The following is a 25658-nucleotide window of genomic DNA, read 5'->3' on the forward strand; positions in this document are numbered from 1 at the left end:
AAAATTAAAAATTGGCAACATGGATCCTGAGTACAATGACAGTGGTATAACTGCTTCTATCCCAAAATTTCCTCCCAAAAGACAGAAAAAACAAGAAAGGAAAGTAAAATCTACACAAAGCCACGCCTGCCACATAATGTGAAGGTAAAGAACCCCAAAAGTGTAAAATATCTCAACTGAAAAGCGAAAATACCACCACACCCCCAGCCTGCTCTCTCTCTCACTGCTGTCGCAGCCACAGAGCTTTCCAGCCAATGGACAGGAAGCCCGAAGGGAAGATGGAGGGGTGCTGAGGTGATCAGGAGGTCCGCCAGAAGGGGCCGGGGGAACTGGGCCACGGAGGTGCTGTGAGAGAAGCAGGAGCACCGAGAGGGCCCATCTGGGGGCACGCAGCCTTGGGGAGGAAAGAGCCAAGAGGAAGGGAAGGCTCCTTTGGGCAACCCAATGGTCAAGTGGAAAAGCAAAGTAGGTAAAAGTGGGGTTCTGCAAGGCAGGAGTCGGAGGACTGTGCTCTCCCCACAGAAGAGCGCCGGGAATCCTACAAAACACAAGCAAGCCCAACCGGCATTAAATGAACAAGAGAAAAATGAAGTCACACCTACGAGCCAGTGCAAACGCTATCAGGAGCGGAGATGTCCCACGTATCAGCCAAGGAAAATCTCCTCTGAAAATCACCGTGAAGCATGTAAAAGAAAACCACAAGCTCACGCTTCAAAATGAATTTGCCACACCCAAGCCTCAAGGAAGCATTAAAAATACAAACCCACCTTAAATCAGAGATTTGAAAACAGAAAACAGAAATGGGTAAATAACAGGGAAAAATCAAAAGTGGACTGAACTCAAGGATGACGTAACCAAGTTTTCTCAGAAATAAGGGGCTGGTTAACGGGTACAAAAAGTAGGGTTAGTTAGAAGTAGTAAGTTCTAGTGTTTGACAGCACTATAGGGTGACCGTAACTTATTGTATATTTTTAAATAACTGGAAGAAAGGACTTGTAATGCTCCCAAAACAAGTAACAACAAATATTTCCGGTTATGGATATCCTAATTACCCTGATTTCATCATTACACATTATATTATTGTATCAAAACATCCCAAGTCCCCCATAAATATGCAACAACTATTATGTATTCAGAGAAATCACTTTACAAAAGAAATGAGAAATAAATTAAAAGATGCCCAAAAGACAATAGACAAAAATGAAAATATCACAAGGGTCACTAAATAAAGATATCAAAGCAACTGAGAGAATAAAAATGAATAAGCAAACAGATAAATTAAAAGGGCAGAGATAGTAGCGGAAATGGAACCCAGGCAATGAAGGAATAATATTTGTTTACTGGATTCCCTAAGGGAAAAAAAACAGAACAGTAGAGTGAAGCTAATATTTAAAACTAAAATCTCTGTTATATGTTCTAGTAAAACTGTAAGATTTGAAGGAAGAAGATAAAAATCGTCAAGGCCACAGGCAAAACAATCAGACTGACATCAGGTCTTCCAAAATCAACATATAAACAAAATGACAATGGAGCAGGATTTTAAAAAATAAGTCAAAAAAAAAAAAAAAAAAGGAACAAAGGATTCCAATCCAGCCAACTTACAAAGAACAGTTTATTTGGCTCATGGTTCTGCAGCCTCTGAAAGTAGAGGCTGACTCCAACATCCACTCAGCTTCTGGTGAGGGCCTCAGGCTGCTCCCACTTGTTGGGGAAGGCAGAAGGGACCCAGGGCGTGCTGAGATCACGTGGCAAAAGGGGAAGCAAGAGAGTGGAAGGCACCAGGCTCTTTTAACAACTAGCTCTTACAGGGACTAATAGAGTGAGAACTCATTACCACAAAGATGGCACCATGCCATTCAGAAGGGGTCCCCTGCCATGACCCAAGCACCTCCCACCAGACCCCACCTCCAACACTGAGATCAACTTTCCACATATGGTTGGAAGGTGACAGATATCAAAGCCATAGCAACCAGTGACTTCCGTAAAGCAGAGATATTCTGAAATACAAAACCTCTTTGCTGCCAATGCAACCAAGCTAGAAAATTCCTAAGAAAAACAAAAAACAGAAAGCTCCTTCTACCAGGAAAGTTAAAAATGTTCTATTGAAACAATTCTTGCAGGAAATAGAAACAGAAATTACAATTTTTAAAAAATGATGAAAACACTACATATCAAAATTTAAGGGATGCATTTAAAGCAGTAATCAGAGGAAAATCATTGCATTACACACATTTAATAACAACATTGAAAAAAAGATTAAATTTCCAATTCTAAAAACTAGAAAAAAATAAAGTCCACCAAATAAAGCAGGGAAATAATGAAGTTAAAGCAGAAATTAATGACATAGAGAATATAAAAACAGTGTATTAATTAACAAACCAACTCCTGGTTGTTGTTTTGAAAAAAATTAACCAGATGGACAAACCACAATGTAACTTGATTAAGGGGAAAGGGAGAGAAAGACACATATTCAAAGTAAGAAAGAACAACACAGAAATCATCATTGAAACAAGTAAAATTTAAATCATAAATGACTGATTTGGAAGCTTCTGTGAAAATAAATTTTAAACCCTAGGTGAAATGGATAGTTCCCTAGAGAAATACAGATTGCCAATATTGACCCCATCTGATTTAGAAAGCTTAAACAGACCCATTTCCAAAGAAATAAAAAACTATTGAAGAAATAACTAGCCCACTCCCAAAAAAGAACCAGGGCAAGATAGTCTCACAGGGGAATTGTACCAACGCCTCAAAAATCAGATAGTCACAATGATCTATAAGTTATTTCAGATTACTGAAAAGAAGGTAAATTTTCCTAACTCCTTTTATGAAGCAAGTGTGACAATGATACCTAAACCAGGTAAAGACTAGTTAAAAAAAAAAAAAAAAAGAACTACAGAAAAGTATTACTCATGAATATTATGAATTACTAATAAATATCAATGCCAAATAGAAAATGAAATATTAGCCAAAACACCACACTAAGAAAATAATAAATCATTAAAAAGAAAATTCATTCCAGAATTCAAGGTTGGTTCACTATTAGGAAATTCATTAGTACCATACACTCTATTAATAGATCTAAGAGAAAAATAATATCATGATCTCCATAAATACTGGGGGGAAAAAAATCTTTGTCAAATTTCAACACCCATTCATGCTTAAAACACTCAAGAAAGTAGGAATTGGTGGATACTTTGTTAATGTGATAAAAAGTTTTATATTAGGTATATACACCTAATCCTAAAGCCAGTATCATATTGAATAGGGAAATACTAAAGGCATTTCCACTATGACCAGTGTGTCAGAGTCTCCACGACCATCCTGACACTTGGAGATGTTCTAGAGGAATTCTGCGTGTCAGCATGCAGTTGCACACCTGACACTACCATTCATTACAGCTGTGAAGTAAGGACACACAGCCAGATCATAAGGGGCAAAGACAAAGGGAGAGTCCGCGTGAGCAGGGGTCCACATGAGGCTTCCTTCTCGCTCTTCCTCCCATGGGAGGCTCGCAGAGTGCATGATCTTTCCCCAGCGATGAAAACGTAGCAACATGTGTGTGATGTTCCTGCCGGAGAAGCCCATTGGAGACTCAGGTTTTTACTGGGGTCTGATCACATACACACCCTCTGCCTAACATATACCAAAACTCCAGACTCCCAGAAAGAAAACGGGTGTTTAGCATAAATCAAATTGTTTGTATAAACAGTCTAGGCACAGTACACTGTCCTTATCAGTTAGATAATGGTGGGAATGCTTCTGAAATTTGAGTTCCCAGATGCCAGCCAAGGACTAACCTGGCAAGCAGACCTTTCTAAGGATGGCAGTCATAGGCCTGCTGTGTTTACCCTTTATTTCTGCTACTATTTAACATTAAACGGGGATATCAACTAAGGATAAATTAACTTACGAAAACCAATGGCCTCTGCATACACACAAAAATAAACAGTAGATAACTTACCGGCAAAGAAAACCACATGCATGATATCAGCAAAAATTACATATTTTATAATACATTTAACAAAAAATGTGCAAAATTTATACAACACAATTTTAAAACATTCCTGAAAGACAGCAAACTAGACTTCATTAAATACAAAGACACATCCTGTTCTCAGATTAAATTACTTAACAATATATAGATGACAGCTATTCCCACATTTATGTATGAATTCAATGCCATCCTGATCAAAAATGTCAGGAAGCTATTTCACAACTGAGTTAGACAAGTTGATACTAATGCTCATAAGAAAAAAGAAATATGTAAGAATATCCCAAAAAGCACTGAAAAAGAAAATTAAAAGGGGACATAACTAGCCCTACCAGACACTAAAACATATTACAAAGCCTCAAACAATGTGATGCTGGTCTGTTAATAGACAACTAGACATGCAATATAATAGAAGTTCAGAAATGGGACCAAGGACATGTGAAAAGTTAATATAGGATAAAATTGACATCTCAAATCACTGGAGCACAAGTGTCCTGTTTAATAAATGGTGCTGGGACAAGCAGGTAGTCATTTGGAAACATAAAATAAAATTAGATTCCACATTTCACGCTATATGCAAGAAAAATGCAAATGTATTAGAGATTTAAATGTAAAATAAGATAGCATATAAGTAATGGGTGATTTTCTATTTAGCCTTTCTATATAAAACTGAACATCCAGAGACATAACTAGTAAATTTGTCTACATAAAAGTGTTTTAAAATTCCATGACCAAAATAAACAAACATATACTATAAAAAGTCACAAAACAACTAGGAGTAAAAAATTGCAGTCTATACCACAAAGAGCTAATATCCCTAATAAATGAAGAACGCTTGAACACTGTGAAACAAAGATGCAATCGAAAAACAGGACATTGACATGAATGCACGATTAACCAAAAAGGATTCAAAATTGACCTTCAAACCTGAGAAAATGTTCAAATTCACGTATCATTAAGGAAATGCAACTGAAAACAGCACTGAGATGCTATTTTCATAAAACTGACAAAATGAAAAATTATGACGTCACATTCTGTTAGGCAGACTAGGAAAATGGCCATGCTCACACAGCGCCAGTGGGAGTATAACCCAGCACAGCTCCCGCAGAGGAAATCCGGCAATAAAGAATACAACATGCACTTACCTTTGACTCTGTGATCTGACTTCTAGAAATATACCCTGAAGGTACACTTCCAACAATACAAAAATATTCACTGTTGTGTTGTTTGTAATTACCAAAGACTGGAGACAACCTAAATGCCTGTATGTAGAAGGAACATTGAATAAACTATGGCACATTCACAAAATGGGGTACTATATAGATATAAAAAAGAATCAGGGAGGCCAGGCGCGGTGGCTCACACCTGTAATCCCAGCACTTTGGGAGGCCGAGGCGGGCGGATCATGATGTAAGGAGATCAAGACCATCCTGGCAAACACAGTGAAACCTCGTCTCTACTAAAAATACCAAAAAATTAGCTGGGCGTGGTGGCGGCGCCTGTAGTCCCAGCTACTCAGGAGGCTGAGGCAGAAGAATGCCGTGAACCCAGGAGGTGGAGCTTGCAGTGAGGGGAGATCAGGCCATTGCACTCCATCCTGGGCGACAGAGCGAGACTCCATCTCAAAAAATAATAACATAACATAACATAACATAACATAACATAACATAACATAACATAAAATAAAAAAAGAATCGGGAAGATTTTTGTGAACTGATTAGGAGTGCTTTCCAAGACATAACATTAAGCTAATAAAAAGCAAAATGTGAAAGATTATCTACACTATGTTATTCTTCAAGTAATAAAGAAGGGGATACAAAATAAACAGTTGTATGTGCTTATTTATGTAAAAAATATATATATACGGCTGGGTGCAGTGGCTCACCCCTGTAATCCCAGCACTTTGGGAGGCCAAGGCAGGTGGATCACAAAGTCAGGAGTTCGAGACCAGCCTAACCAATATGATGAAACCCCGTCTCTATTAAAAATACAAAAATTTGTAGGGCGTGGTGCAGGGCATCTGTAGTCCCAGCTACTCAGGAGGCTGAGGCAGAAGAATGGCTTGAACCCAGGAGGCAGAGGTTGCAGTGAGCCGAGATCACGCCACTATACTCCAGCCTGGGTGACAGAGCGAGACTCCATCTAAAAAAAAAGAAAGAAAGAAAAAAAGAAAAGAAACACAAGACAGATACATCAGCTACTTACAGGAGAGATCTGGGTAAGGCAGCAAGACAAGCAAAGGAGAACAGGATAGTAAGCATGAGAAGAGAGTGATACTTCCTTTCATATACATTTCTGTATGGCTTTGATTCTTAGAACCATGGTAATGGTTCAAATATCCCATCTTAGTCCATTTATTATGCAATAAATGTACTGGGTAATTTATAAAGAAAAGAAAAGCCTGTGGGCAACATGGCAAAATCCTGTCTCTACAAAAAATACAAAAATTAGCCAGGTGTGGTAGTATAAGCCTGTAGTCCCAGCTACTTGGGAGGCTGTGGCAAGAGGATTCCTTGAGCCTGAAAAGGTTGAGGCTGCAGTGATTGTGCCACTGCACTTTAAGCACAATAGAGTGAGACCCTGTCTCAAACAGAAAAGAAAAGAAAAAAAAAGAAGAGGAAAGAAAAGAAAAGAAAAAAGAAAGCAGGTTTATTTGGCGTGTCACAGTTCTGCAGGCTGTAGAACAAGCACGGCAGCAGCATCTGCATTTGATGAGGACCTCTGGCTGCTTCCCCTCACAGGGGAAAGCAAGTGTGCAGAGATCACACGGCAGGAACAGAAGTGAGGGAGAAAACAAGAGAGAAGTGGGAGGTGCCAGGCTCTCTTAACAATCAGGTCTCCTGGGAAGTAATAGAGTGAGAACTCATTCATTACCATGAGGATGGCACCAAGCCATTCTTGGAGGATCCACTCCCAAGACCCAAACACCTTCCATGAGGCCATGCCTTCAACTCCAGAGATCAGATTTCAACATGAGATTTGGAGGGACAAGTATCCAAATCATAGCAATCCCAGCCCCAATACACGCATTACAAATAAATAACATAAACATACTGAAGGCTATGGAGAAGAAAATAACTAATCTAAGAAATTTCGGAAAACTGTATTTTGACAGGCTACTGTAAGACTAAAGACAAAAAGAAGTCTACACAAATACTGTAGTTAGTAAATCTATTTCTCACAAAGATAAGAGTTAGCAATTCTGTAACTACTTTAGGCGTATGCTAGGAATTGAACAAATAAGTGAGTATATATTGTACATAGAGCAAGAGGCAAATCTTAAGGTGCTGGATTAGAATTCAAGGAATCAATATGAGCGGAAGGTTTTAAACAGACAGACAAGTAAGTTAATAAAGATACAGACATGGATGTGTGGATGTGGGTGCTGGTATACAAACACATATGCCCAACTATGCTGACTGCAGAGGCCCAGATTCAGGGACATCTAAATGGCTACATGCACACCAAGCATCCAGATTTTGATTTCTAAACACCATTCCCCAATACAAGGAATGAGAAATCTGTTGAGAGGCAGTTGATTCCAGGGCAAGAGCAGGCAAAATGCAAAATGCAAAATGATTCAGGAACATTTCATGAGGTGAGAAAATGAAAAAATGACTGAAAAGTGATGAGGATGTGTCTAAAGACAGGAGCCAAATGGACACAGAAAGCGCTCCCAATAGTCAAAACTGGAATAATCTGAACAACAAAGTAAATAACAATAGTTCCGACTTACAACGCATAGAATAAAATAAACATCCATGACGTTTTACAAATGTCAATAATTAAATAAAGGAGGATAGCTCTTCCTTACAGATGAGCTCCAGTTAATAAATGTATTAGTAGAAGCAATAAAGATAATTCAAAATCGTCATTAGGCAAACTCTACAGTCATAACGATTAGAGGCAAAGAGCTACCGACAAATGCTAAAATCAGTAAGAAAATGTTTAAGGGAAAGCACAATGTTGGCATAGTCTCAAAGTATTTCCCCACAAGATAATTTACCAGGGCTCCGCTTCACAGTACGGACACCTGGCAGACACCACATGAGCCGAGCGATCGATGTGAACACGTTCGGTAACAGGACATGCCCATGTCTGTACCCCAATCCGAGGCACTAGAAAGGGCACATCGCCGCTGTGATCTCACCGAAACCTCACAGCCTCAAAGCTGTCGTGAGAAAACAGGAGACAAACCCAAACGGAGACATCTCTGCAAGGTACCGACTAACACTTTTCAAAAGTGTCAAGACAGACTAAAAAATGTAGATGAAATTCAAGACATACAATAGCTAAATGAAATGTGGGATCCTGGATAGAATATTGGACAGAAAAAAAAAGTCATTAGGAAGAAACTGAACAGTCTTTGTAGTTTTAGTAATATTCTACTAATGTTAATTTTCTGGTTTCGATAATTTTATCATGGTTGTATAATTTTTAACTTTAGGGGAAGTTGGGTGATGGGTAAATGTGGACTCCCTATACTTTTTTACATTTATGTAAGCCTAAAATTCTTTTAAAAGAAAATTTCCTTGTTTCCTTGTTTTGAAAAAAAAAAATTTTCAAGAGAAAGAAGGGAATCATTTTAAAATGTTATCCATCTCATGAGGTCAGGAGATCGAGACCATCCTGGCTAACACAGTGAAACCCTGTCTCTACCAAAAATACAAAATTTAGCCTGTCACGGTGGCAGGCGCCTGTAGTCCCAGCTACTCGGGAGGCTGAGGCGGGAGAATGGCGTGAACCCAGGAGGCGGAGGTTCAGTGAGCCGAGATGGCGCCACCGCACTCCAGCCTAGGCAACAAAGTGAGATTCTGTCTCAAAAAAAAAAAAAGGAGAGGAGATAGCATTGAAAATATGGGCAAGTAAAAAGCCAAAAATGATACATGAATATAATATATAATATATCACAGTGTCATAAAGAAGAAAAATGGATTCTACTCAGGAGTTAAAAGAAAGAGATTGTCATTTTGGACAACAAAATCCAACAGTATGCTTTTGTTTGTTTGTTTAGAGATAGAGTCTTACTACATTGACCAAGCTGGTCTCAAACTCCTGACCTCAAGTGATCCTCCCATCTCAGCCTCCCAAGTGCTGGGATTACAGGTGTGAGCCACTGCACCTACCCCCGTACGCTATTTTTAAGACACACCTAAAATATAAGAACACAGACAATTTGAAAGTAAAAGATTGGGAACAGAGACACTATGCATATATTAATGATGGAACTGATACGTAGCTCTAGATTAACATCAGTAAAAATACAATTTAACAGATTAAAAACATTATTAGAGATTTTTTAAAAGGTAACTTATCCAGTGATAAAATTTCCAATTCTCAGAAAAATAGAACATTTCTGCATTTGTATGTAACTAATAACCTTTCTTCAAAATATATCAAAAATTGACTGAATTAATAAATTCTGCATCATAGTGAAAAAAACGTTAACCATCATTCTCAAATTATTATGATCCAAAAATGTCTTGCTTGCTCTCATTCACGATAAACTATTTCTCCATGTGTTTTGCAATTTTAGGTTGTGAGCTCATATATGTTGGTTCTGTCTACAGGAATACTGAATAGAGATTTCCCTTATGCTCCTAAATCCTTGTTATAAGAAGAGACTGCTACAACCTGAAAGAAAGCGGGGCCAAAACTGCCATGAAAAATACGGTATTTAATGTGCCCATCAGGTCAGATGAAGACATTTTCTAAAGATGAGCTGGTACCATTCTATGAGATGGCCCCACAGAATTAATTAGAGAAGAGTCCCTCCTCTTCTGATACCAAACCTAGCAGAGACACAACAACAACAACAGAAAAAAGAAGAAGAAAATTTCAGGCCAATATCCCTGATGAACATAGATGTAAAAATCTTCAATAAAATACTAGCAAACTGAATCCAGTAGCTCATCAAAAAGCTAATCCACTATGATTAGGCTCTATCTCTTAGATATCTCTTAGATGCAAGTTTGGTGCAACATATGTAAATCAATAAATGTGATTCGCATAAACAGAATTAAAAACAAAACCCGCATGATCATCACCATAGATGCAGAAAAAGCTTTTGATAAAATTCAACATCCCTACCTAGGCATCAAAGGAGCATACCTTAAAATAATAAGAGCTATCTATGACAAACCCACAGCCAACTTCATACTGAATGGGCAAAAGTTGGAACCATTCCCTTTGAGAACCGGAACAAGATAAGGATGCCCTTTCTCACCACACCTATTCAACATAGTACTGGAAGTCCTAGCCAGAGCAATCACACAAGAGTAAGAAATAAAAAAGACATCCAGATAGGAAGACAGGAAGTCATACTATCTTTTCACAGACAATATGGTTTTATACCTAGAAAACCCCCTAGTCTCAGCCCAAAAGCTACTTTAGTTGATAAACAACTCCAGCAAAATTTCACGATACAAAATCAATGGCCAAAAATCAGTAGCATTTTAAACACCAACAACATTCAAGCTGAGAGACAAATCAAGAATGTAATCCCATTTACAACAGTTCTACAAAAAAATACAATGCCTAGAAATATAGCTAACCAGGGAGGCAAAAGAGCTCTATAACAAGAATTACAAACCACTGCTGAATGAAATCACTGATGACACAAACAAATGGAAAAACCTTCCATGCTCATGGATAAGAAGAATCAATATTGTTAAAATGGCCATATGCCCAAAGCAATCTATAGATTCAATGCTATTCATATCAAACTACCAACGATATTCTTCACAGAATTAGAAAAAAAACTGTTGCAAAATATATGTGGAACCAAAAACAGAGCCCAAATAGCCAAGGAAGTTAAAAGCAAAAAGAACAAAGCTGGAGGCATCACATTACCCAGCTTCAAACTATACTACATGACTACAGTAACCAAAACAACATGGCAGTGGCACCAAACAGACACGCGGACCAACGGAACGGAATAGAGGACGCAGAAGTAAAGCCACACACCTACAACTATCAGATCTTTGACAAAATCAACAAAAACAAACAATGGGGAGAGGACTTCCCATTCAATAAATGGTGTTGAGATAACTGGCTAGCCACATGCAGAAGATTGAAACCAGACCCCTTCCTTTCATTACATACAAAAATCAACTCAAGTCAGATTAAAGATTTTAATTTAAAACCTAAAACTATAAAAACCCAGACGAAAACCTAGGAAGTACCATTTTGGACATAGACCCTGGCAAAGATTTCACGACAAAGACCCCGAAAGCAATTACAACAAAAACAAAAGTTGACAAACGGGGCCTCATTAAACTAAGGAGCTTCTGCATAACAAAAGAAACTGTCACCTCAGTAAACAGACAACCAATGGAATGGGAGAAAATGTTTGCAAAGTATGTATCTGACAAAGGTCTAATATTCAGAATCTGTAAGAGACTTAAACAAATTTACAAGCAAAAAACAACCCTGTTAAAGTATGGGCAAAAGACATGAATAGACATTTCTCAAAAGAAGATATACACGTGGCCAACAAGCATATGAACAAATGCTCAACATGGCTAATCATGTTGCAAATCAAAACCGAAATGAGATGCCATCTCATGCGAGTCAGAATGGTTATTATTAAAAAGTGAAAAAATAATAGATGTTGGTAAGGTTGCAGAGAAAAGAGAAATTTATACACTGTTGATCAGAGTATAAGTCAGTTCAGCCAATGTGGAAAGCAGTTTGGAGAACCTCAAAGAATACCATTCAACCCACCAATCTCGTTACTGTATATGTACCCAGAGGAATATAAATCATTCTATCACAAAGACACATGTACGCTTATGTTCATCGCAGCACTATTCACAGTAGCAAAAACATGGAACCAACCTAAATGCCCATCAACAGTGGACTGAATAAAGAAAATGTGATATACATCATGGGATACTATGCAGCCATAAAAAAGAATGAAATCATGTCCTTTGTAGCAACACGGATGCAGCTGGAAACCACTGTCCTTAGCAAACTAACACAGGAACAGAAAACCAAATACTGCCTGTTTTCATTATAAGTAGGAGCTAAACACTGAGAACACATGGACACAAAGAAGGGGACCATAGACACTGGGGTCTACTTGAGGGTGGAAGGCGGGAGGAGGGTAAAGATCAAAAAACTACATATCAGGTCCTACGCTTATTACCTGAGCGATGAAATAATCTGTAAGCCAAGCCCCCATGACGTGCAGTTAACCCATGTAACAAAGATGCACATGTACCCTCGAACCCAAAACGCAAATTGGAAAGAAAAAAAGACATTTCCTGCCTAACAGTTTCATTCTAAATTTTCTTCTTCTAAGGGTAAACATTTTTGTATTGATGTTATGTACTCCCTATGTCCAAGAATCATCTAGAAATTTTTAAACATGAATTTAAAGGCCACTTAACATTTCAAATCCCTATAAAACAAAAGGACAAGTAAAATAACATTCCTTAACAGAAGTTATTTAATAACTAAATTTGAAGCCCTTCTAAATCTATGGAAACATGTTCCATTATCCAAATTTAGAAATACTCAAAATTGATCTTGAATTTCAAGGGACAAGTTGTCTACAGTTTTCATTGTACCAACTACTCTATGGTTTGACCAAATTTTCTAGAAGACAATCTGACCTCAGTAACAAAAGTCAGTGCAAAATAGATTAATAGACCCAAATGTCTCCAACTGTTTTCCAAAAAATAGAACACACCTGACCTACTGTATGTGATTCAGAGTGGGGCCTGTTTCAGAGCCACTGCAACATGACAGAAGAAGGATTCGACCCAAAATTTATGCTGGAGAACTCAGGTCCAAAAATGGCAGGAAAAGGGCCAGGAAGCCCTCCAAATCTGGAGGAGGTCTTAGGTAGGTTTTAGATAGCAGATGTAAAACACGAGATGAAAGCCCAGGGCGTGACGATGAAGGCAGGCCACTCCGTAGGGAATGGCTGCTTGGGGTCGGGGAGCTGGGTGTGTGAGATCTGTGGGGCCCCAATAGCTTGCCTAGGACTTCTGTATACAAACCTCTTACTCCCTTCTGGGCTAACAGTGAATAGTTTGAACAAGAAAAGGTTGAATTAAGCTTTTGAATCAAATTATTACTAAAAAAATTAATAATAATAGGCTACAGCATTGTTTGAATGCCAACTAGGAGCTCCACATGGAGCTCAGTACTTCAATACCATCTTCTTGGTTCTCACAAGCAGCATGATTAATATTAATAGACTACTCTAAAGATAAGAAAATTGAGGCTCAGAGGTATTGAGTAATTTGTTTAAAATTTTAGAACTAGGAAGTGGCAACGCTGAGCTCTGAACATGGATCCATCTGATGTGAAAGCCTGTGCTCATAAACATTATGTGAACTACAACCTGTTGGCCTGAGTTGGAAGAGTCCTTCCTGGACTGTTGCACAGATCTCCTCTGAGCATGCCCAGTGCAGTGTTCTCACGGTCCTGTAGTATTCATGGCACATGAGAAAGCTTCCAACCCATCCATCTTCCCATTATGCCAGAGGCTGGATCCATATGCAGTGAGGTCTGGTTAAGCTTGATGATGATGGTCAGACTGCTCATAGAGAGGAGAAGCAAGGTGAGGACCTGTTACATAAGGATGAGTGGGAGCAAAATGAACAGGAACCTCTGAGGATAAAATAACAGAGTTGAAATCATCCAGGTCTTAAAATGGCTCATAATAGGGCATTTCCTACTTCAAAAAGGATGGTCAGAGTATCTTGCCCAGTTGATTGTCCCTTTTAGGTCAAAAAGTCTAACACTTTTCAGAAGGAGTGTTAGGCTGCCCCTCAGGGAAGTCTGGGGAAGGCAAGCATCTGAACTGGCTTCCTTAAGGTTACACCTCATGAAGATTCCACTGTTCCTCAACTCCCCACAGTTTAGACTACTCAAGTTGGAGAATCATTGAACATCTTGGAAAACCACAATTCATACACTGTTATAGGACAAGCAAAGTAAATGCAGTAATAGTAAGCTCAGCTCCCTCTTGACTTTTTTTTTTTTTAAGACAGAGTCTCACTCTGTCACCTAGGCTGGAGTGCAGTGGCACGATCTCGACTCACTGAAACCTCCACCTCCCGGGTTCAAGTGATTCTCCTGCCTCAGCCTGTCGATTAGCTGGGATTACAGGTGTGAGTCACCACGCCTGGCTAATTTTTGTATTTTTAGTAGAGACAGGGTTTCACCATGTTGGCCAGGCTGGTCTTGAACTCCTGGCCTCATGATCCACCTGCCTCAGCCTCCCAAAGTGCTGGGATTACAGGTGTGAGCCACCGCGCCCAGCCCCTCTTGATTTTCAAGAAGATATAAGTAACTACGACAGAAAAACATATTCTGCTAAGGGCCCAAATAAAAACATGGAGGTTGGAAACTGAGGCAAGAATGCATTCCATAGTTGTAGTCGGAAATCTTTCTGGTTGGTTTCTGTACAAAAATTGCGTCTTTCAATTAATGCCCACATCAATATTTGTTTCAGAATTTTCTTTAATTGTTAGAAAGCAGCAACTTTGTTGGGTTGGTTTTGTTGACATTAGTTTCAGTCACAAATGAAAATTCTTTGTTTTGTTCTCATTGAAAACATATTATATCCCATAGTTTCCAGAACTTTTTTTAAATCAACAGAAAGACATTTTACAAAATTGTATTCTGACTTACCGATATGAATAAAACCAATGCTACATGTACCTGCGCTATTGGATACAGATCCTAAAGGAAGCAGCTGGATAAATTGTCCCAGTTTAGTGCTCACATGCTGAAACTGCCTGATACTTATCATTAGGATACTGCAGTATAACAATGAATAGAATGAGAAGTGAGACAAAATAGCCTTTCCCAGTGTCAAAGTAACTGAATCAAGATGCTCAGTTTGGTTCCCCTAATTGCCTAGGTTGGCATGGAGAAAAGAAAAAAATATTAAAAGGCAATTAGGGAGAGTGAAATAAACTATGAAGAAGATACACAGAAAAAAAAATTAAAGAAATCAAACATGATGTATAAATAAAATAGCCAAGAAGATAAACATCATATAGTTCTCCTCAAATAATCATGATTACTCTCATACCCACAATTACATGAGGAGGTGCTAGGTATTGGGTAGTAAAGACACACAAGAACAGTCCCGATTGATTCCATAAGTTCCTGGAATATATGCTGAGGACTTCAGCAACTTTGGAGCGCTCTAGGTGGTGCAGTATCATCTGGCCACACTCCTTCATTTTTCCCAAAGGAAATCCCAAAGGATTGGAAGATTTACGTCCACACAAAAAGTTGCGCATAGATGTTCGTAGCAGCTTTATTTAAAATTGCCAGAACGTGGAAGCCACCAATATGTCCTTAAATCATGGTGGGTGAATCAATAAAGTGTGGTACATCCAGACAATGGAATGTTATTCAGAGCTAAAAAGAAATGAGCTGTTAAACCATGAAAAGACAAGAAGGAAAGTTAAATGCATACTACTCTAAATGAAAGAGGCCAATGTGAAAAGACCACATACTGTACTATTCCAACTATAAGACATTCTGGAAAATTCAAAACTATGGAAACAGGAAAAAGAACAATGATTTCCAGGGGCTGGGGGAGAAGAAGGGATGAACAAGTGGAGCACAGAGGAATTTTAGGGCAGAGGAACTACTCTGTACAATACCACAAGGATGGATACATGTCATTACACCTTTGTCCAAACCCACAGGGTGTATGACACCAAGAACCAAGAATGAGCACTAATATAAACTATGGACTCTGGATGACTATAATGCATCAATTTAGATTCACAAATCATAACACCTGCACCACTGTGACAGAGGAAGTTAATAATGGGGGAAGCTATGCGTGTGTGGGGGTTGGAGTATATGGAAAATCACTTTACCTTCCTCTCCATTTTGCTGTGAACCTAAAACTATTCTTAAAAACTTAAGACTTAAATAGAGCAATCAGCTGGGAATTAGTGAAGCCTGAAGGTTGTATGTGATATCAGCAAAGACAGATGCCTTAACAGAGAGACCAGGGAAAGAGACAGTTAAAGATAAGGAAAAAAACAAATAGAAAAATGTCAGATACAAATACTACCTTCTTAGTCTTTACACAGACTGTAAATGGAATAAATATACCAATTAAAGGGCAGGTATGGGCTAAGTGGATTTTTTAAATGTGAGTCAACTGTATGCTGTCTACAAGAGCTTACTGCTGCCACATTAGATTGAAAGACCCCGACAGATAGAAAGAAAAAAGATGGACAAAGACCACGTAAATAGTAACAACGGCGACAAAAGAGCTGGAGAAACTATGCTGACATCAGACAAAACTGACCTTAAGACAAAAATTGTTTTTAGGGTCAAAGAAGGACATTTTATACTTATTTCATACAAATGAAATCAATAACAAATTCAGGGAGATAAATCGGCATCTATAGTTGCTAAAATACATTACCTAAACTTTCCAATTTTTTTACAAAAATTACAAGATATGAAAAAAATGAAGGAAAGCGTGACCCCTGCTCTGGGGTAGAAACGGCCAATTGTAACTATCTGTGAGGGGAGCCTGGATGCTGAAGTTAGGGAAGACTTCAGAGCAGAATTTTAAATATGTTCAGAGAATTAAAGAATCATGCTTTAAAACATGAAAAATGGTGACAATGATGCATTAAGTAGAGAATGTCACAGGAGATAAAATTATTTTAAGACAACAGAATGGAAATTCTGGAATTGAATAATATAAGTGAAACGAAAATGTATTAGAGGGACTCAATAGAATATGTGAGATGACATAAAATTACACATCAAAATTAAAATAGATCAATAGAAATTATTCAATCTGAAGAACACAGAAGAAAAAGGAAAGAAGAAAAATGAATAAAGTATCAAAACCTATGGGACACAATCAAGCAAACCAACATGTCTGTAATAGGAATCCCAGAAAAGGAAGATAATAATATTTTTTTAAAAAAAGACAATAATATATGTGAAAATAGTAACCAAAACTATCCAAATACCCAAAATTAATTTCAAAATTAATCTAAAGATCTTAAAAGCTAAAAATTTCAAAACACACATAAATAGGATAAACACAAAAAGATCCACACCTAGATGCATCATAGTCACACTACTGAAAGACAAAGTAAAGCCCCAAAAGCAGCAACAGAAAAATGACTCAATGTGCACAGGAGGAAAGCAATGATTAACAGCTAATTTCTCATAAGAAGCAATGGAGACCCAAAGTCAGAATGACAGATTTGGACTGGTGAAAGAAAAAAAAAAACTAACAAGTATTCTTATATAAGTGAAAAAAAACTATACTTTAAAAAGACAAAATAAAGGCATTCACATATAAACAAAGAGAGAATTTGTTCCCAACAGATTTGCTTTACAAGATATACTAATGGAAATTCTTCAGGCTGACATCATGTGGCAACTTAAATCCATACAAAGAAGTAAAGAATTGTAGGAAAGATACATACAAACACACACACACACACACACACAACCTGACCCTCAAACAACGTGGATTTTAGGGGCACCAGCCCCCTACAAAGTTGAAAATCTGTGTATAGATTTTGACTCCCCCAAATCTTAACTACTAATAGCCTACTATTGACTGGGAGTCTTGTCAATAACATGAACAGTCAATTAACACATATTTCATTTTCTTCTGTTTTGTTTTGAGACAGTCTTGCTCTGTCATCCAGGCTGGTGTGCAGTGGCACAATCACAACTCGCTGTAGTCTCAACCTCCCAGGTTCAAGTGCTCCTCCCACATCAGCCTCCCGAGTAGCTGGGCCTACAGGCATGCAACACCGTGCCAGCTAATTTTTTAATACTTTCATACAGACAAAGTCTCACTATGTTACCCAGGTTGGTCTCAAACTCCTGGAACATGTATTTTGTATGTTATATGTTTTACACACTCTATTCTTACAATAAAGTAAGCTACAGAAAAGAAAATGTTATTAAGACAATCATAAGAAAGAAAAAATACATTTACAGTACTGCATTTATCGATACCATAAGTTTACACCATCTGTTTACAAGGTGAATCATCTGTCGGAAATACTAGGCAAGTGCAGCTGCAGACTACAATCTATGGTACATATCAAGCAATCCAACTTTCTCCTGTAATGTTATGACTTTTCTCTGCTTCTGCAGCATCACTAGTGGCACTTGCTATGGGTCCCACGTGTCATTCAAGGTTTACAGCATTGCACTAAACACAAGAAACACATGGGAATTGAGAGATCACATTTTACTGCAATAGGCAATTTACTGAAGGGGTGAACCACTCAGGAGGAGATGATCAGCATCACGTGGCATCTTAAGTAGATCCTCACTCACTGCAAGAGCAACAGGAGGTGGCTGTGAAATTATTACAGTAGCATAGTATGTACCACAGTTAACTTCACACGGTTATGATTGAATGCTGCATCTTTACATGTGTTTACATTTCCCTTGGCTGTGAATGGTACCATGTACTATCTGTGTTTGCGTAAGCTTTGATCAATTTCAATGTTGTATAATAGATTTGTGTATATTTTATAGGAGTAAATAACATAGACTAGTATCTACAAAAATTGTATGCATTCATGACTTGCCTTTTGTGGTTTTTTGTTTGGGGTGTGTGTGTGTGTGTGTGTGTGTGTGTGTGTGTGTTTCTGTGTCTCTCCCATGTGCTTATTTTGACCCCTGGCCACTCACAACCCACCATCATTTTTTTTAATAACTGGTTCAAAGGACAACTTTTTTTAACTTCTAAGTTCAGGGGAACATGTGCAGGTTTGTTACGTAGGTAGACTCAGGTCACAGGAGTGTGCTGTACAGATTATTTTGTCACCCAGGTATTGCGCCCATTACTTATTTTTCCCGAACCTCTCCCTCCTCCCACTTTCATCCTCCAGCAGGCCCCAGTGTCTGCTGTTCCCCTCTTTGGGTCCATGTGTTCTCATCATTCAGCTCCCACTTGTAAGTGGAAACATGTGGTATTTGGTTTTCTGTTCCTGTATTAGTTTGCTAAAGATAATGGCCTCTGGCTCCATCCATGTTTCCGCAAAAGATATTATCTCATTCTTTTTAATGGCTGCAGAGTGTTCCATGGTGTGTATGTACCACTTTTCTTTATCCAGTCTACCACTGATGGACATTTAGATCGATTCCATGTCTTTACTATTGTGAATAATGCTGCAATTAACACACATGTGCATATGTCTTTACAGCACAAGAATTTATATTCCTTTTGGTATATACCCAGCAATGGAATTTCCTGAGTCAAATGGCAATTCAGTTTTTAGCTCTTTAAGGAATCACCACACTGCTTTCCACAATGGTTGAACTAATTGACACTCCCGCCAGCAGTGTATAAGTGATCCCTTTTCTCTGCAACTTCATTAGCATGTGTTATTTGTTGAGTCTTTAATAATAGCTATATGACTGGTGTGAGATGGTATAGCATTGTAGTTTTGATTCACATTTCTCTAATGGTTGGTGATACTGAGCTTTTATCATATGCTTATTGGCTGCATGTATGTCTTCTTTTGAAAGTATCTGTTCATGTCCTTTCCTCACTTTTTAATGCAGCTGTTGGGTTTTTTTTTCTTGTAAATTTGCGTAAGTTCCTTATAGACACTGGTTCCTATTAGACCTTTGTCAGAGATGCATAGTTTGCAAAAAATTTTTCCCATTCTGTACGTTGTCTGTTTACTCTGTTGATAGCTCCTTTTGCTGTGCAGAAGCTCTTTAGTTTAATAGATCCCATTTGTCAATTTTTGCTTTTGTTGCAATTGCTTTTGGCACCTTCATCATGAAATCTTTGCCCGTGCCTATGTACAGAAAGGTACTGCCTAGATTGTCTCCCAGGGTTTTATAGTTTGGGGTTTAGGTTTAAGTCTTTAATCCATCTTGAGTTGATTTTTGTACGGTGTAAGGAAGAGGTCTGATTTCAATCTTCCGCATGTGGGTAGCCAGTTCTCCCAGCACCATTTATTGAGCAGAGAGTGCCTTCCCCACTGCTTGTTTTGGTCAGCTTTGTCAAAGATCAGATGGTCATAGGTGTATGGCCTTATTTCTGGGCTCTCTGTTCTGTTCCATTGGTCTGTGTGACACACCTAACTTTGACTTAATTTTTTTCAATATTTCTAAGCTATGCAGTTCATCTGTGAGTTTTTTTAAATTGTCACAAATCTCCAAAAAAATTTCCCATTTATTGAAAAAGATCTCCATATAAGTGGACCCAATGCAATTCAAATCCATGTTGTTCAAGGGTCAACTGTATGTCTTTTTTTTATCATTTTCCTTTTTTCTCTTTAATATAAAATACATTGCATAAAATAATTGAAATGATAAAACGATTATATACGTTAGGCATATAAAGTAGAAGTATAACATATGTGACCATCAAAGCACAAACAAGGGAGGACAAATGGAGCTATACTGGAACATGATGTCTGTATTCTCCACGAAGTAAGTCAGTATTAATCCAGTACAGATCGTATTAAACTAAGATGTACAGTTTAACCCTTGGAGCAATCAAAAATAAAATAACTCAAAAACATAGTTCTTTTTTTAAAAAAGAAACAGAAGAGAATTAAAATGTATACAAGAAAATATAATTTAACACAGTAAGAAAGCAGTAAAAGATAAAGAGAGGAAAAAAGATACGAGATATAGTGAAAATAGCAAAGTAGCAGACACAAAGCCAAGCATATGAGTAACTGTATTAAATGTGAGTGGATTGAACATTTCAGTTAAAATGTAGAAATTGTCAGGCTAGATTTTATCATTTTTAAAATGATAACTCATGCAAACAGTTAATAAAAGTGGGCCGAAGTGGCTATACCAGTATCAGGCAAATAGACCCTAAGACAAAAATATTACCAGAGAAAAAGAGACATTTAGTAATGATAAAGTTCAATTCATTTGGATGATGTAATAATTATAAAAGTATATACACTTAACAACCGATCCTCAAGATACATGAAGCAAAAGCTGACACACTTGAAAGGAAAAGTACCCAATCCAACAAAATCGTTGAAGACTGCAATACCCTTCTCTCAATCACTGAAAGAACAGTTTCACAGAATATCAGAGGCAATGTGCAAGAGAAAAACAGAGCGGTTAACAAGCAGGACAAATTTGACACTCATAGAATGCTCCACAGAACAACTGCAGAATACACATCACGAGTAGAATATTCTCCAAGACAGATCAAATGCTAGACCATAAAACAAGTCTTAAAATAATTAAAAGGACTGCAATTGTGCAACGTATGTCCTGTGACCACAACTGAATTAAATAAGTCAAAAACATAAAGAAACACGGGCAATCCACCAATATGTGGAAACTTCAAAACATACTTTGAAATAACCCATAAGTCAAAAAAAGAAATTATATGGAAAATTGGAAAATATTTCTAGCTTAATGAAAATGAAAGCACATTACATGTTAAACTGAAGAAATGCAAAGAAGTGGTGCTGGGGGAATAGTTTGAGGAGTATTATCTTTCTGTGTTAGTAAATCTTTCTGTTTGAGGAGGACACAAGTTTGTAAATGAAGTCTCAAGATTTAAAAGTATTGTGAGTAATTTTGTAACAATTGTAACGGAAACCATACACATTGCTGATGTAGTCTTTTCCATGATAACAGAAACTGTACTCAAATATTACACTAAATGAAACAGATTCAGGTCACACTACCTCGTAAACTTGCTGTTATAAGTAATTTAGCTCCAGACTCAACTTACAGCAAATCATATTTGATAGAAAATGAAATTAGAATGAGTTTACAAATCACAAAGATAATTCATGAAAAAAAAATAAGCAGTGCTACCAGAAATCTCCTAGTGGCTAAGGTAAAGCTGGTTAACTTAAAATAGTCCAGTTACAACCTCCATTGTTTTCCACTTATAGAATATGAGGAAAGAGTTATAGATGTAGCCTTTCTTCATTCACCAAACAAAATATGAAATACAAAATCAGGTAAAATGCCATATGGCAAAAGTTCTAAAATCTTACCTCCATCAGAACAAAGAGCGCTGCGAAAAACAGAAGTGTTGCCCATTCCACTCTGTGTAGAATTATCTCAAAATCATGAATATCAGCTAAAATTAGCAACCAGATGGCACCCAGAATAGCAATCCATCCTGCAAATAAGTAAACAGACATGGAGATATAGTTCCACTGTTAACACACCAATTCTTTTTTTTATCTTCTGGTTGCCTTTTTCAAGAATAATTGTCATACTACAAACTTCATACATTTAAAATGCATATAATTTCTATTTGGATATACGTATACTCATGAAACCAATACTGTCATCAAGATAACAAACACGGCCATTGACCCTAGGAGTTTATTCATGCCTACGCTCTTGCACCTCCTCTAGCTCCTCTTGTCAACCCCCACACTCCTAGTAAGCCATTCTTCTCTTTTCTTTCACTATAGATTGGTTTACATTTTCTATAAATGCAGGTTTTCTGTAAATTACACCACTGTTTTTTGTTGTTGTTGTTTGGGGGGGTTTCTTGAGACATAGTTTTGCTCAGTCGCCGAGGTTGGGCTGCAGTTCGACTCACTGCAACCTCCACCTCCCGGGCCCAAGCTGGGGAGCCTCAGCCTCCCAAGTAGCTGGGATTGCAGGTGCATGCCATCACACCAGTTAATTTTTTGCATTTTTAGTAGAGACAAGGTTTCGCTATGTTGGCCAGGCTGGTATCAAACTCCTGGCCTCAAGTGATCCACCTACCTCCACCTCCCAAAGTGCTTGGATTACAGGCACACGCCACCACGCCCAGCCAGTTGTGTTTTTTTGTCTGACTATTTCTCAATAGACAGATCATCCAGACAAAAACAATCAATATTCAGCATAACCATGTTAAGATCCTTCACTGTTGGCCAGGCGCGGTGGCTCACGCCTGTAATCCCATCACTTTGGCAGGCCCAAGTGGGCAGATCACCTGAGATTGGGAGTTTGAGACCATCCTGACCAACATGGAGAAACCCTGTCTCTACTAAAAACACAAAATTAGCCAGATGTGGTGGCGCATGCCTATAATCCCAACTGCTTGGGAGGCTGAGGCAGGAGAATCGCTTGAACATGGGAGGTGGAGGTTGCGGTGAGCTGAGATCGTGCCATTGCACTCCAGCCTGGGCAACAAGAGTGAAACTCTGTCTCAAAAAAAAAAAAGATCCTTCACTGTTAGTGTGTGAGTCAGCAGTTCATCCTTTTTTAATGTGCAGTAGTATGCTAGTGTGTGGATATATTACCATGTACATATCATTCACCTATTAATGGACACGTGGATTGTTTCCAGTGTCAGCTATTTCAAATAAACATGCTGTGAACATTCATATACAAGTCTTTGTATGTACATATGCTTTCAGTTCCCTTGGCTAATACCTAGGGAATGAGACGGTTGGATATATGATAGGTTAATACTACGCAATGTTATATGAAACATTTATGCTTCAGGAAACTGCAAAACTATTTTCCAAAATAATTTCCTCATTTTACAATCCCACCAGCAGCGTATGAGAATTCCAGTTCTTACATCTTCACCAAAACTTGATCAGCCTTTCTGATTTTAGACATTATAATGGACGTGTAGTGGGATCTTACTGTGGTTTCCAATTGCATTTCTCTCATGATTAATGACATTGAGCATCCTTTTATTTTATTTTATTTTTTTGAGATGGAGTCTCACTCTGTGGCCCAGGCTGGAGCACAGTGCTGCAATCTTGGCTCACTGCAACCTCCGTCTACCAGGTTCAAGCAATGCTCCTGCCTTTGCCTCCCAAGTAGCTGGGATTACAAGTGTGCACCACCCTGCCCAGCTAATTTTTGTATTTTCAGTAGAGACAGGGTTTTACCATGTTGGCCACGCTGGTCACGAACTCCTGCCCTCGAGCCCACCTTGGCCTCCCAAAGTACTGGAATTAAAGGCATGAGTTACCATGCCGAGCTGACATTCAGCATCTTTTACTTATTTGCCATCCATATATCTTCTTTCATAAAGTTTTTGCTTAAATGCTCTGGTTATTTTTTTCCTTACTGGTTAGAGCAAATGAAACCCAAACTAAGTAGAAGAAAAGAAATAATAAAGATTGGAGCAGAAATCAATGAAATAGAAAAGGGAAAAAAAATGTTAGAGAAAAGCAAAGATACCAAAACCTGGTTCTTTGAAAAGCTCAGTAAGGTGAGTCAACTTTTAGCCTAGGCCAGGCACAGTGGCTCACGCCTGTAATCCCAGCACTTTGGGAGGCCAAGGCAGGTGGATCACGAGGTCAGGAGATCAAGACCATCCTGGCTAACACGGTGAAACCCCGTCTCTACTGAAAATGCAAAAAATTAGCCGGGCATGGCGGCGGGCGCCTGTAGTCCCAGCTACTGGGGAGGCTGAGGCAGGAAAATGGCGTGAACCCGGGAGGCGGAGCTTGCAGTGAGCCAAGATCACACCACTGCACTCCAGACTGGGCAACTGAGCGAGACTCTGTCTCAAAAAAAAAAAAAAACTTTTAGCCTATCTGAAGAGACCAAGTGAGAAAACAAAATTGCCAATATCAAGAATAAGTTCGGTGGCATGACTATAGATTCTATAGACACAAAAATGTGTACTTGTTTTCAACAGCTGCCATAACAAATGATCATAAACATAGTGGCTTGACATTCCCTTTGAAAACCGGCATGAGACAGGGATGCCCTCTCTCACCACTCCTATTCAACATAGTGTTGGAAGTTCTGGCCAGGGCAATCAGTCAGGAGAAAGAAATAAAGGGTATTCAATTAGGAAAAGAGGAAGTCAAATTGTCCCTGTTTGCAGATGACATGATTGCGTATTTAGAAAATCCCATCGTCTCAGCCCAAAATCTCCTTAAGCTGATAAGCTACTTCCTCAAAGTCTCAGGATACAAAATCAATGTGCAAAAATCACAAGCATTCTTATATACCAATAACAGACAAACAGCCAAATCACGAGTGAACTCCCATTCACAATTGCTTCAAAGAAAATAAAATACCTAGGAATCCAACTTACAAGGGATGTGAAGGACCTCTTCAAGGAGAATTACAAACCACTGCTCAACAAAATAAAAGAGGACACAAACAAATGGAAGAACATTCCATGCTCGTGGATAGGAAGAATCAGTATCGTGAAAACGGCCATACTTCTCAGGGTAATTTATAGATTCAATGCCATCCCCATCAAGCTACCAATGATTTTCTTCACAGAATTGGAAAAAACTACTTTAAAGTTTATATGGAACCAAAAAAGAACCTGCATTGCCAAGACAATCCTAACCCAAAAGAACAAAGCTGGAGACATCACGCTACCTGACTTCAAACTGTACTACAAGGCTACAGGAACCAAAACAGCATGGTACTGGTACCAAAACAGAGATATAGACCAACGGAACAGAACAGAGTCCTCAGAAATAATACCACACATCTACAGCCATCTGATCTTTGATAAACCTGACAAAAACAAGAAATGGGGAAAGGATTCCCTATTTAATAAATGGTGCTGGGAAAACTGGCTAGCCATATGTAGAAAGCTGAAACTGGATCCCTTCCTTACACCTTTTACAAAAATTAATTCAAGATGGATTAAAGACGTAAATGCCAGACCTAAAACAATAAACACCCTAGAAGGAAACCTAGGCAATACCATTCAGGACATAGGCATGAGCAAAGACTT

The 25658-nt window shown here is 38.3% G+C and overlaps 1 protein-coding gene across 4 annotated transcripts in view; it reads right to left on the minus strand.

The window, feature by feature from the left end:
• OCA2 (OCA2 melanosomal transmembrane protein) overlaps window positions 1–25658 on the minus strand; it is a 357547-nt gene that overhangs the window by 149649 nt on the left and 182240 nt on the right. For all 4 annotated transcript variants that reach the window (XM_017882412.1, XM_017882410.1, XM_017882413.1 and 1 more), the window contains one exon: window positions 21982–22109. In XM_017882412.1, coding sequence (XP_017737901.1) covers window positions 21982–22109 — 128 coding nt within the window. The remainder of the gene's footprint in view (window positions 1–21981; window positions 22110–25658) is intronic.

The sequence above is a fragment of the Rhinopithecus bieti genome, unplaced genomic scaffold (genome assembly GCF_001698545.2).
Source record: "Rhinopithecus bieti isolate Rb0 unplaced genomic scaffold, ASM169854v2 scaffold_13247, whole genome shotgun sequence".
Classification (NCBI taxonomy): domain Eukaryota; kingdom Metazoa; phylum Chordata; class Mammalia; order Primates; family Cercopithecidae; genus Rhinopithecus; species Rhinopithecus bieti.